This window comes from Lissotriton helveticus, chromosome 5_1 (assembly GCF_964261635.1).
Source record: "Lissotriton helveticus chromosome 5_1, aLisHel1.1, whole genome shotgun sequence".
NCBI classification, from domain to species: domain Eukaryota; kingdom Metazoa; phylum Chordata; class Amphibia; order Caudata; family Salamandridae; genus Lissotriton; species Lissotriton helveticus.
In genome coordinates, this window is record NC_136065.1 from 1,994,964,748 (window position 1) to 1,994,977,238 (window position 12,491).

At 50.7% G+C, this 12,491-nt stretch overlaps 1 protein-coding gene across 1 annotated transcript in view; it reads left to right on the plus strand.

The window, feature by feature from the left end:
* Positions 1–12,491, plus strand: part of LOC144756146 (E3 ubiquitin-protein ligase TRIM39-like) — a 225,563-nt gene that overhangs the window by 21,238 nt on the left and 191,834 nt on the right. Inside the window, exon 2 of the mRNA XM_078645721.1 lies at positions 2,998–3,093. Within this exon, the coding sequence (XP_078501847.1) occupies positions 2,998–3,093 (96 nt within the window). The remainder of the gene's footprint in view (positions 1–2,997; positions 3,094–12,491) is intronic.

Here is a 12,491-nt window from a genome sequence, read left to right on the forward strand (position 1 = left end):
GGCCAGGGATGATTACGGGACATTTTACGATTATCACAATTTTGTATTAACTAATAATTTACACTTGTCGGACCACTGATTAATAAAAATGCAATCGGTCCTAGAATGAATACATATGCAAACACATCCTATTGACGTTCGTTTCTGCGTGTATATGCATGTATCTGTGTGTGCATTTATATGTTTCGAAAGGGCTGTCATGGCTGCCCTAAAATTTGGCAGATGGCAAAGGTTTTCGTGAGGCCTATTTGGAATGGGGGGATCTGATGCAAACAGAGCACTTGCCCCTTTTCTGCCGTTAGCAAAATGATTGTAAGGATATTTACAATCATTGACCCTCTGTGAAATTCAAGGTCACAGCTTTTGACCCATAGGTTGGGCACAGATGTGTGCAAACGGATAGGTACTTTTGAGCTACAGAAGGGCCCGAGGGATCCACATCACCGAGAGAAGCGAGGCAGAGCTGAATAGAGAGACGTAGAGGACCAAGAGAAGGATCTTTGTAGATCAAAGGGCAAGCAGAGTTTGGAGACAGAATTCAAGAGGATGGAAAGGAGTGTGGGGTAGCTGCGTTCAGAAAGAGAAATCACAAGGAGGTGTGAAGAGAACACAACTGGGCTCTGAGGTGAAAAAAAGGACTAGCATGCTGGTGAGGGATCAGGCTTGTGGTACTTTGAAGAGAGTGCCATAAATCAATAGTGCGCTTTCCCTGCCAAATCTCTGTTTCACCTACTCTATATGTAAAGGCAGGCCTCATGAATGCGTACTGAAAAGCATTTCTGTGCATCCTACCAAATTATTGCACTCCGGTTATTACATGAAGATAATTGTGTTTTGACTCTATCCAGCATTAAGCACCCTGTGTGGAAAATGAGCAGTTATTTTTGCATGGTAATGTCATATGCACATTTTGTTATTCCCTTCAGCCATTAGCAGGGCAAGTAAGGTTCGCTTGCTGTGCTCGCTCGCCATAGTGCACTCAGTCACAACTTGTACACCCCACACCCCCACCACTTTCAAATGTCACCAGGCGCCACTGGCAATGCAGTGTAACAGCCCTTGCCCCTACTTACAAGTTAACCGAACGTCAGTCACTTCAATGGGATAGGTACTCACGCAGGAGGTACCTCACACTTCGTGGGAGCGTGCTGCTGCCTGCAGCCCTTCCGTCTTCAAGCCGGCAACAGACACAGGGCGAGGAGTCCGAGGACGAGGTCAGGTCAGCCAGCAAATCAACAGGCAGCTGAGGTGAGAACTAAATAATTCCCGGAGCCTCAGGGGTGCTGCGCCACACAAACAGTTCAGAAGGACAGAGGCAGGGAGGCGAGTGGCCTCTGACGTCACCTTATGCTGTGACTATCGGATCATTGGCGGCTCACAGACAGGTAACTGGAGAGGCGCCAGGTCAAGTGCAGGGCCATTAGGTCATGCAGCACCTCTCGCACTTTTTTTCCCGCGCTAATGGCCTGCCAATCTCCGTCTCAGGAGGGAGAAGGGAAATGTGTTTGACCTCTCGTCCCCCCACCCTTGTCCCCTGTGTCCCCCCAACTCCAAAATCTGGGGGGGATATGTCCCCCGCGTCCCCCACAGTTCCTACGCCCATGGTGTGAACCACTCTCAGGCTAGCGGGGGGAAGTGGCCAGACATGGGGGTCCTGTCATGAGGCCATGGACAACACAAAACGTTCAGGGTAACGAGCTTGGGAGTTAGTGAAGCATGTGCAGGCCAGGGTGGGGCAGCAGAGAAGAGTGCTAGATACCTCCCAGTTACAGGGGGTGTACACCGAGTTGCTGCTTGTGGTGGAACAGATAATGCAGAGATTACTCATATAAGATACTTGTTGCATGAGGATACAGATGTATTAGCAATCTTAGCAAATACAATTTCAGGAAGGTGTTACTTTTTACTTAGTCACCAACTGGAAATCTATAGGAAAACTTTAAACATTCGTGAAATGCCTTCTCCGGCTCACAAATCATAATGGACAACGCAGAAAGCTAATACCTGAAGATCACTCGCCCAAACACCCCAAGAGCTAAAAGGAGCTGACCCAAAGCTCCTTGTTGTATGTTTTGTAGTATGCTGTGATTACAGGACATTTGGAAATGTAGCTGAAGCACTCTACAGTCGTCAAAAGCAGTTTATCCCCTTCCTGGTCTGACAAGGATCATGGATGGAGGTTTAGGGATTCTAACGGGCTAGATCTCTGTTCAAGGTCCTGAGCCTTGCTTAAGGCATGTGGCTGAGCCCTTCCTTATCCATTGTTCTATTTCCCCACCCTTTCCCAAAAGTTGTGGTGCACAACCCTGCAGTCTGAGGTGCCCTCGTCTAGTTCCCCATTCTTAACCAAGAACTGGAAGAGGTATCCTGCAGCCTGATGCGTCTCCACCCTACTGCTGACTAACCTTAATTGGGAAAGGGCCAGGGATATTATTTATGTACCCCTCTTTTCAAAACCTCTAACATTCATCATTCTCATCATATATTCACTGATTGCTAACTAGCCACGAGCAGAGTTTCACAACATGCTCACCATGGTAAAAGCTGGCCAGCTAAGGTGGCAAACCTCAAGATCCCTCTGCTAGAAACCATGCACAGTATCCTCTTCTCTGCGCCATCAAACCTGTGCTTTATACCTCCATGGTAACACACCCTTCATCATAACCTCTTCTCTGAGAACACGCCAGTCCTGCCCCAACGCATATACCTGTCTCTAGTAGCATGCCCTCAGAGTTACTGTCCAGATAGCATACCATTGGGGTTAGTGCCCGTGTAGCCTTCCCTGAGATGTATTGCCCTAATAAAATGCCAGTGCGACCTTTATGGACCTTCGTGGACTTTTGACAGTTTTCTGTGGTCAGTAACAGAGGAAAACAATTGTATTACAATTCAATTTAGACTAGGTAGCTCGACCTCTAAAGGATAGTTGTCTATTGTGCTGTGTTACTGTGAAACAATATCTTTATGACTTTTCAAATATAGACTTTCTTCTTTTAGAAAAAGTTTCAAAGTTATCTTGACTATTTGAAGACAAAGCTGGAGGATATCCTCGAACTGCAACGCAAAGAAGAAATTAAAGGAAAACAACTGGAGGTAAGGCAAGAGTAAATGATATACTATTAGTCTCGAGAGAGGACCTCAAATATTGCCTCAATTTTCCATTTTCCAGCATGACCGCATCATTCTTGCCAGGGTGCAGTAGAGCTTTCAAACCATCACCTATGACATGTGGTTCAAACTCTGTTCTTAGCCGCTGGCTCTTCAAAGGGTGGAGACTTATCTTTAACCTTACAACCACCTCGATATTGCCTGCTGGCTACCTCCACTTGTCTCCCTGCTCGTTGGAGGTTATCACCCTCACTGTGTACTGCGTGGTTTGTCTGGTGCAATCAGAACTCAGAGGACTGACCTGTGCCCAGCTATCTAACCAGCACACCCCCGTTCCCTTTATGCTGCTGATCCAGATAAAATAGCACCTTGTGCAAGCCAGCTAGAAACAACTCACTCAATTCAAGGCGTCACACTGACAATTTAAATAAGGGTGTTTTTAATTAAACAGGACTGTAGTGTATGCTAAATTATTATAATCAGCCCATTCTCATTGATGTATGTATGCTTGTAAATGAAAAAGAACATATTTCATGCCTTGAAATCTACTCAGTTTGTTAGTAGACATATTCTATCAGTGATTTCTACCTGTGCTTATTTTGTAATACAAAGAAAGTGCCAATGCCCTTCTCAGGAGCCCACTACAGCGTGTGCCATCCTTTGCCCCTGCAGCCTCTACCAATGACATTACCAGCATAACTACTAACCATCACACTCCTGCGAGTTTGACAATTCAGACTATTCAAAGCCACCCTAAGCTATAAGAATGGCAAGGGTGGCAGGCATTATCCAATTTTAATGTAAATAGCAATATTAACCACTCGTTTTGTGTGCTTATCAAAATTAGACATATAGCGCTACCATGTGGTGGATTGTCGTTAGTGCCGATGTTCAGAATTAACTGCCGGTGCTGATCACTGGAAACTACTGGCTCAAGTTAAGCACTTATTTATATTCTGTTCTTGCTCCCACATATACATTCAGGAAAATGAACCCTCATCCACCTTGGTAGCATGTTTCATCTTAGGGTTCTGCTCCACGCTAGGCAAGTGCAGCAGTGCCTAGCAGGCCCCCCAGTGTGGAGCTCTTTAGTGGACATCTTTTCACTGCCCATGATGTGAGAGTCAGTGTAGGTAGTGGGTGCAATGGAAGAGGGAGTTCTGGGCAGCTAGCATATACATTTTTAATCTTGTCAAAGATTCCTTGATTTCTTTATTAATATTGCTCTCTTAAAGGGATGTCTAGATAATTGTAATTGCATTTTTCAGTCTATATGACCTACAACCTCTCTTCCATTGCACGCAAGACTCCCAAAACTGCCTCCATAAATTAGACATGATGCACATTTGCTCGCATATATGTCTGCTATCTCTAGACCTGTGTCCACATCTCTTACACTGTCTTCTTCTGGAGTGGATGGTAGGTTTAAGGCTCCATGCAGGGGTCTTCAACCTTTTCTATAATATGAGCTACTTATATTTAATAAAAATCACTCTGAGCTACTAATATTAGTAGTAATGTAATAGTGACCAGATCAGGCAGGATTGCCAGCATTAACTTAAAAAAGTGCTTTGTCAGTTTGAAATGCCTATACATGGATAAGACATAACAGGCATAGCTGCAAAGCCCCTGGAATCAGAGTAATAATATTAGTAACAAGTCTCCTAAAACACCACGTGCTTTATCACTCAAAAATCAGCTATAAATATATTTTGTAAATCCAGCAGTTTTTCTCCAGACATCAGCTTACATGTTCTGAAAATATACAGATTTTCATCTCAAATATACACTCTCAATTTTGTTATACATAAATTATTTCAACCAAGAAAAAAACTTCCAATTTAGTAGGCTGAACAGCACACAGAAGAGCCTCTAACAGGTAGTGGTAGAGCTCCCTTTAGCTCACGAGCTACTTGTACGAGAAGCCTGACCCAATGCATCTCTTACTTTTCTGCAAAATCTCCCCTCATTAGATTCTGTCCACCAGACAACCTACTGCACCCTAAGATCCCTGATCCCTGTCTTGCTATAATTAGAAGGCAACTGAGTGTCTTTTAATCGAGCAAACCCACGGCACAGAATAAAGAATAGTAGCTAGTGATGGTTTAGCTAATTTTTTTTTTTTCACAACAAATGTTATTGATTGAATTAGGCAGAGCAGTCAATGTGGCACCCCACAGTCAGGAGAAACCACCAGGCATCTTGATACAGTTACATCACAGGACTGGAGTCCAATCAAGAATCATAGTAAAACATGAACAATAGGAACTGTCCCCCCCCACCCCTACCCCCAACTTCCCACCACTCATGTCCCCATCCCTCCCAGTTACCCCTCCCTAACCCTGTGCACATGCGTAAAAGGAGCATCAGTGTGTGATCTTGGTGTGGTAGATATGACGCATTTCATAGACCCATTCGCAGGCGTATGTCTAGGGATCTTCCTCAGAATCCACCGGGGGATCAAGTGTCAATTCCCTATAGTCTGCCCACCTCTTCCATATTTTAAAGTGCTTGCGGGGACACCCTCGTGCTTCAAATATTGGTAGTTCCAGACCCATACAAAAGTCCAATCCAGCTCTCCATGCACACAGGGGAGGGGCCTTCTCGTCTTTCCAAGCACGTGCCAGATCTCTCTTGGCCAGCATGAGCCCCAGTAGCAATAAGTGGCGTTTATATGCATTCCCCCCAACCCCTTCAAGGATGTGAAGTAGCCCTAAACGATGGGTGCGCGGAAGTTCCCAATCCAGTACTTCAGACAGACAGTCCCATACACCCCTCCAGAAACCAGCTATTCTCGGGCACAACCAGACAGTGTGGAGCAGTGAACCCACGTCCGCCCCACAACGCAAGCAGTCCGGCGACTCAATCAGCCCTGCCTTCCACAGCCGCTCACGGGTGTAGTACGCCCTATGCAGGATTTTGAATTGGATCAACCTGAGCCGTATTGCTATGGCAGTCCCTCGCGGGGACTCCAGGGCCTCCCGCCAATCATCTTCATCCATAGGGCCAATGTCTACCTCCCAGGCCGTCCATAGGGGAAGGAGGGTAGTGGAGCAGTGGGTGACCATCGTTTGGTATATACGGGACACCTTCTTGTCGCCGAGGTCGCCCATGAACACCTTCGCCTCAATCGGGCTAAATTCGGGAAGTGAGTCTAGATTGGCAATGCTGGGCGCCAGTGCATGTCTAAACTGCAGATATCGAAAAAATTGGGTCTGAGGCATGCGGAATTCTGCACTGAGCTCCTGGAACGATTTGAGCGTGACTCCAGACATCACATGTCCCAGCAGCGAGACCCCAATCGCGTCCCAGCCGTCGAATCCTGGTAGTGACACAAGTTCAGGGAGTCGTCCGTTATGCCACAGCGGTGTTTCTGCAGTTACCCTACCCCACCAGCCCATACGGCGTAACGCTTGTCGCCACACAACAAAGACAGTGTTCGTCACTCTAGGCAATGTCCGCTGCAGGCGGGCCGAGTAGAGAAGCGTGTGGAGCGTATTATCGCCCATCAATGCACGCTCTAGAGCATAGGCCGGATCACTACTGTCACTGTACCACCAGTCATTTAGGATGAGCAAGTGGGAAGCTTGGTAGTAGGACAGAAGGTCCGATGTGGCAAGTCCTCCGCAATACGTAGATAAAAAACATGTACGCAGCGCTACCCTGGCAGCCCCCCCAGCCCATAGGAAACGTCCCAGGACAGAGTTTACCCGCCGAAACCATTGGGGTGCGATGGGGTGAGGATAATTCTGTAGTTGATAAAGAAGGCGTGGAAGCGCAACCATCTTAAAAATCGCGGATCGACCAAAAATATTGAGGGGCATCCGGGACCACGCCTTCACATCCGCCTGGACCCGCTCCCAAACAGGCAGTACGGTGTGTTCCCATGTAAGGCTCACCGATTCCGACAGGAACACCCCCAAATATTTCAAACCGCCGGCTGCTATCTGCAGTTCCGATGTCCAGGGGTCCGTCACCTCACCTCCCCCTAGGACCCACAGGGTAGATTTACGTAGGTTGAGGTAGAGGCCCGAAACCTCCCCAAAGACCCGCATTATTTCCAACACCCTCGGCCCTGAGCGTTGCAGGTCAGTTAGAAAGAAGAGGACATCATCTGCGTACAACGCGATCCTATCAGAAAGGCCCCCTGTCCACACAAAGCCTCGCATCTGTGCATCTATGCGCACCCAGGCGGCCAGAGGCTCCATGGCGAGGGCGAACAGGTACGGGGATAAAGGACACCCCTGCCGGGTTCCTCGTCCAATGCGAAAGGTCTCTGACACCGCCCCTGCGACTCGTACTGCCGCTGTGATATCAGTATAGTTATTTACAACAAGGGGTGGTGATGGACAGAGTCTCTGAATTAAGCAGAATACTCTCACCCAGTCAAGAGATCAGGGCTAGATCCAACACCGTTTTTTAGCTCATTGCACTATCCCAGTTTCTTTTTTTTTTTTTTTGTCTGCCCTGTTCCCATGATGCACTGGGCCAGGGACAGACTAATTTGCATATAGCGAGGTTCTGAGCTGGGATGGGGCAGTGAGATAAATAACGGTGATGGATCAAGCCCTGATCTTTGGACTGGGTAAGAGTGGTCTGCTTAATTCAGACACTCTGTTCATCACCACCCCCTTTTCTGAATCGTGATATCAGTATAGAGCAGCTTGACATATGACAGAAAAATCGGGCCGAGATTGAGGCGGGGCAGGAGTGCAAAGAGGTATGTCCAGCTCACCGAGTCAAAGGCTTTATTAATATCAGCTAGTAGCAAAGCCGCCTGCTCACCTGTGGCCCCAATGGCGTCCACCGCGGCCCACGCGCGCCGAATGTTATAACGTGTTGCCCTGCGAGGCATGAAGCCCGCCTGTCCCGGTGAACTAGGTCCGTTATATGAGGGAGCAACCGATTTGCCAGGGCCTTGGCCAGTATTTTGGCCTCCACGTTAAGTAATGAAATGGGGCGATAGGAGTCATGTTTATCTGGGGGCCTACCTGGTTTCGGAAAAACCACTACTTCGGCATGGCGCCAATCCGGGGGCAGCTTGCCCCACGTGCGCGCCGTCTCAAGCGCGCGTCGATAGTGGGATCCTAGTTGTACGTGGAACTTCTTATAAAATTCACATGGGTAGCCGCTCGGCCCGGGGGCCTTACCTACATTGAGCTGACCCAGGGCCTCCCCCAGTTCTTCCGCCGTAAGGGGAGCATCTAAGGCCCTCCTGGTCTCATCTGATACTGCTTTAGGAGGCAAATCATCAATGAATTTAGCTACCTAATCTACCGATAAGCAGTCACTCGGGGCATATTGGGTCGTGAAGTAGCTAGCAAAACTCCCCGCTAATTCATTCGGGTCAGTAATAACCACCCCGTCGTCCGCCGTAAGGCCTGGCAATGTGATGGGTTGTAGGCTGCGTTGACAAAGCCTATGGAGCAGTGTGCATGATTTATCCCCCCACTGGTAAATTCTACTCCGTGTGGCCAGCCACGCCTGTTTGGCCTCGTCCATCAAGACCGACGCATAGGATTGCTGCGCCTGGAGAAGGAGCCGTACTCCAACTTCGTCTCCCCCCCTCGGCTCAGCTGCTCTAAAGTTTCCACCAGCGCGGCCGCTGCCGTGATTGCCTCTCGACGCCCACGACGGGCCGCGGTGCAACATGCAATATCCACCCCTCGCACAGTGGGCTTCAGGGCCTCCCACACCACAACTGCGTCGACATCCTCCACTAGGTTTTCTCGCCAATAGTGATCTATAACTTCTCGAAGATGTTTGACATAGCCGGGCTGCTGGAGATGCCACGAGGACATCCTCCACCTGAAGGGTTGGCGTTTCTAAGGAGTTCCACCCTAACCGACACTGGGGAATGATCAGACAGCCCTCTCGGTAAGATCTCTGCCGCTCGCACCCTGCACATGCATACTCTGGGCACAAACAAATAATCCAATCGCGAGAAGGAACCATGTACAGCAGATACAAATGTGTACTCACGCGCTGTAGGGTGCATATGTCGCCACGTATCCATCCATCCCATCCCTTCACTCATAGCATGTAGTCTAGTAGGGGGGGGGGGGTGGCCCAAGCATCTCCTGACGCCTCTGTCGGTCCATACATACGTCCATCACCTCATTCCAGTCGCCCCCAACCACCGCCAGGGACTCCGGGATGTCCTCCCACACTGTGAACAGCCTCTCTGCCAGGGCCCACTGTAAAGGGGGGGGGCACATACGCTCCCAAAGACCACGGGCTAAGCACCCACCATGCCCTTGACAAAGAGATAGCGACCCTGTGGGTCCACCCACTGCTTCTCATGCACATAGGCTACCCTACGGTGAATTAAAATGGCCACCCCTCTGGATCCCCTGGAAAATCCGGCATGAAAGACCTGGTGATAACCAAACCGCTGCAGACTGAGCACCTTTGATCCCATCATGTGAGTTTCTTGGAGCAAGAGTACATCAGCGACTTCTCTTTTTCCCCAGCGCAAGACTGCCCCACGTTTAACTTTGTCTAGCATCCCCCTAACATTCCATGTAATCACTCGCAGGGACTCCTCCGGGAGTCCATGTAAAGCACTAGCCATAGTCACATGGGATCCACCAAGTAGGTCTTCTGCGCCAACACCACCCACCGCGTACCAAAATCAGCATTGTTGTAAAAAACACGTGCAGTCCCCCCCATCCATCCCAAGACCCAAACACCCCAAGAAAGGCATCATCTGCTCTCACCCCTATCTCCCAAACCCCCTCTCCCTCAACTGTCCCCTTCCCGGCCACCCACTCCCCACCTCCCCCCCCCCCCTATACCTCACAAAACTATGAAGTACCTGTCGCGGCATGGGCAGCCCCAAGCCCAAAACGGCGGACCTAAGACCAACCATGCCAATGGATCCCAACTCCCCGAAACTCAGTTGACACTACCCCCCTCCCCTAACAACCCCTACCTTAGTAGGAGAGTGGCAGCCCTCAATCAGTCGTCCCCGAGCCACACTTCACCACCCCTCAAGTTCAATAACACAGTCTCGAATTGACGCTGAGACATCATGTATGCATCCAGTTCACCGGGCCTAAACCGCGCTGTCACCAGCCCATGGGAACTACACCACTCAACAGGGAGCACAGAGTACCTGAGACCTTCAGTGGTCCTTCCCAGATTGGTCCGAGTCCTCAGTTCTGCCGCTATCTTGTGTGCCGGAGACGGAGACCGACCGCTTCCGCGATTTGGACCTCCGGTTTCTCCTGCTCTTTGTCGGTCGGTCTCCACGTTCCAACGACGACCCCCTTGAAGAGCCCGGGTTCAGTCCCGGCTGGGCATGCGGCCTGAGTGCCACTGTTTCGTCGGTCCACTTAAACAGTTCCTCCGGAGAATCAAAAAACAGCGTTTTGGACTGGAAAATCAACCTCAGACGGGCCGGGTACAGCAGAGAGTACTGGAGATTCAAACCTCGCAGCTTCGCCTTTGCGTTCATGAAGGATTGACGCTGTTGCTGTACGAGTTTAGTATAGTCCGGAAAAATCATGATCTTTCTGTTCTCAAACAGGATAGCATCTCTGGTTCTAGCCTCCTTCAAAATGACATCTCGGTCGTGATAATTCAACAGTCTTGCTATTACTGCCCTGGGCCGTTCACCCTCCGGCGGCCTCTGGGTTAAAGCACGATGTGCGCGTTCAACGACGAAGCAGTTGGACAGAGCCCCGGGGGCAGCCAGCTCATCAGCCACTGAGCAAGAAACTGTTTGTTCCATGTTCCCCTTCTCACATCGTTCCGGAAAACCGATGAAACGGAGGTTGTTACGACGTGCACGACCTTCTGCGTCTTCCGCCCTGAGTGCCAGGTTCTTTTGCACAGATTCCATCACCGCCATTCTCTTTTTCAGGGAGCCCACGTCGTCTTCCACCACCGATATTCTGGATTCCGCTTCTGTAATCCGCGCTACTGCATTCCGCAAATCCTGGCGGAGCAAGGTAACAGCTCCTACCGCACCTATTTTGGCATCCAGCATATCCCTGGATTGGGTGATGGCTGCCATCAGTGCGTCGTTGTCCGGCCCCCCTCCTGGTTGTTGTTGTTGTTGTTGTCCACCTCCCGAGGGTCCGGGGGCCCCATTGGGTCCCGTAAATTTATCTATGGTCTGCTGCTTGGTGAGGCCGCCACCTCCTCCCCATGTCATGGTGGTAGACTACTGGCGGGCCACTGATAGTCAATGCCGTCACGGCAGCACAGGGTCCTCTATTCCGTCTATTCAGCCCAATGGGGATGCACACAGCGGTTCTCCCCCCACCACTGGGCTCGGGCCCCCGTATCACTGACTCAGTGCCGCCACTCGGGCAGGTCAAGGCAGGTCTCGGGATCCACTCCCCCGACGTCGGCGGCCTGCACGTCCCGCACTCCACTGGCCGGACTGCGTCTTACCTCCTCGTGTTGCAGGCCTGGCTGCCGCTCCTGCAAATGTCCAGGGACCCAGGTATGGGCACCCGCTGTTCGCCGTCCGTCACGGGGAAATGCCAGATCCAGGCTGGCCCACAGGCCACCGTCCAGCCACACTCCGGTCCGCCTTTTAGAGAGGAGCAGCAGGGAGGGCTCCCGCTAGAAGCAGTGCTGAGGCACCGCCAAGGTCCAGATGTGGCTGCGGCCCGCAGCGTGCCCCGGGCGGGGATCGTGAAACTCAAGGCCCCGGCTGCGCTTGATCCACAAGGCCACAGTGTCCAGCCGGGCGGGCCCACGGCCTCCCGGACCTCCACGCCTCCAGCCGGACTCTCAGAGGAAAGTGCTGGCCGTCCCTCGTCCCCGAGGGCAGTCTAGGCCCCGGACATTCGGCAGGTCAGCCGAGCCATGTGGGTACCTCCCGGCCGGGAGGCGCCAAAATCGAGGTCCCTGCTTCGTCGCCGTGCGCTAGGCCGCACTCTTCTCACCGCCGTCCAGCTGCGTCCAACGAATCGGGAGCTCCGCGAACCACACCGGAGAACTCCAGGCACCCCCAGCAACAGTCGCCTCGCTCGGGCTGCGGTGTGTAGGCTCGGGCCAGGATAATCAGCCGGATAAAACGCGGGCCAGCGGGAGCTCTAGGAAGCTGCGACCGCCATTACCGCTCGCAAAGCCACCGGTTTAGCTCATTTTTAACATAATAAGGTGGTCCTAATAGCAGTAGGTCTCACGTTGTTTGGGATCAGGAATTAGGCAACAGGGAGACACATCCTATTGCTTATTTTATCAGTCAATAACAACTCACTGACTAGGGATAGTATTTGCTCACCACACCTCCACACTTTATATATATATAATTTTTTTTTTTTGTCTTGACACTTTTCGGTTTGGTATGGAAGTGCTAATGATGAGAACCAGAGTCCACTGGTGGGAACCTATCAGTGGACTCCCATGGGGTTACTTCCGTG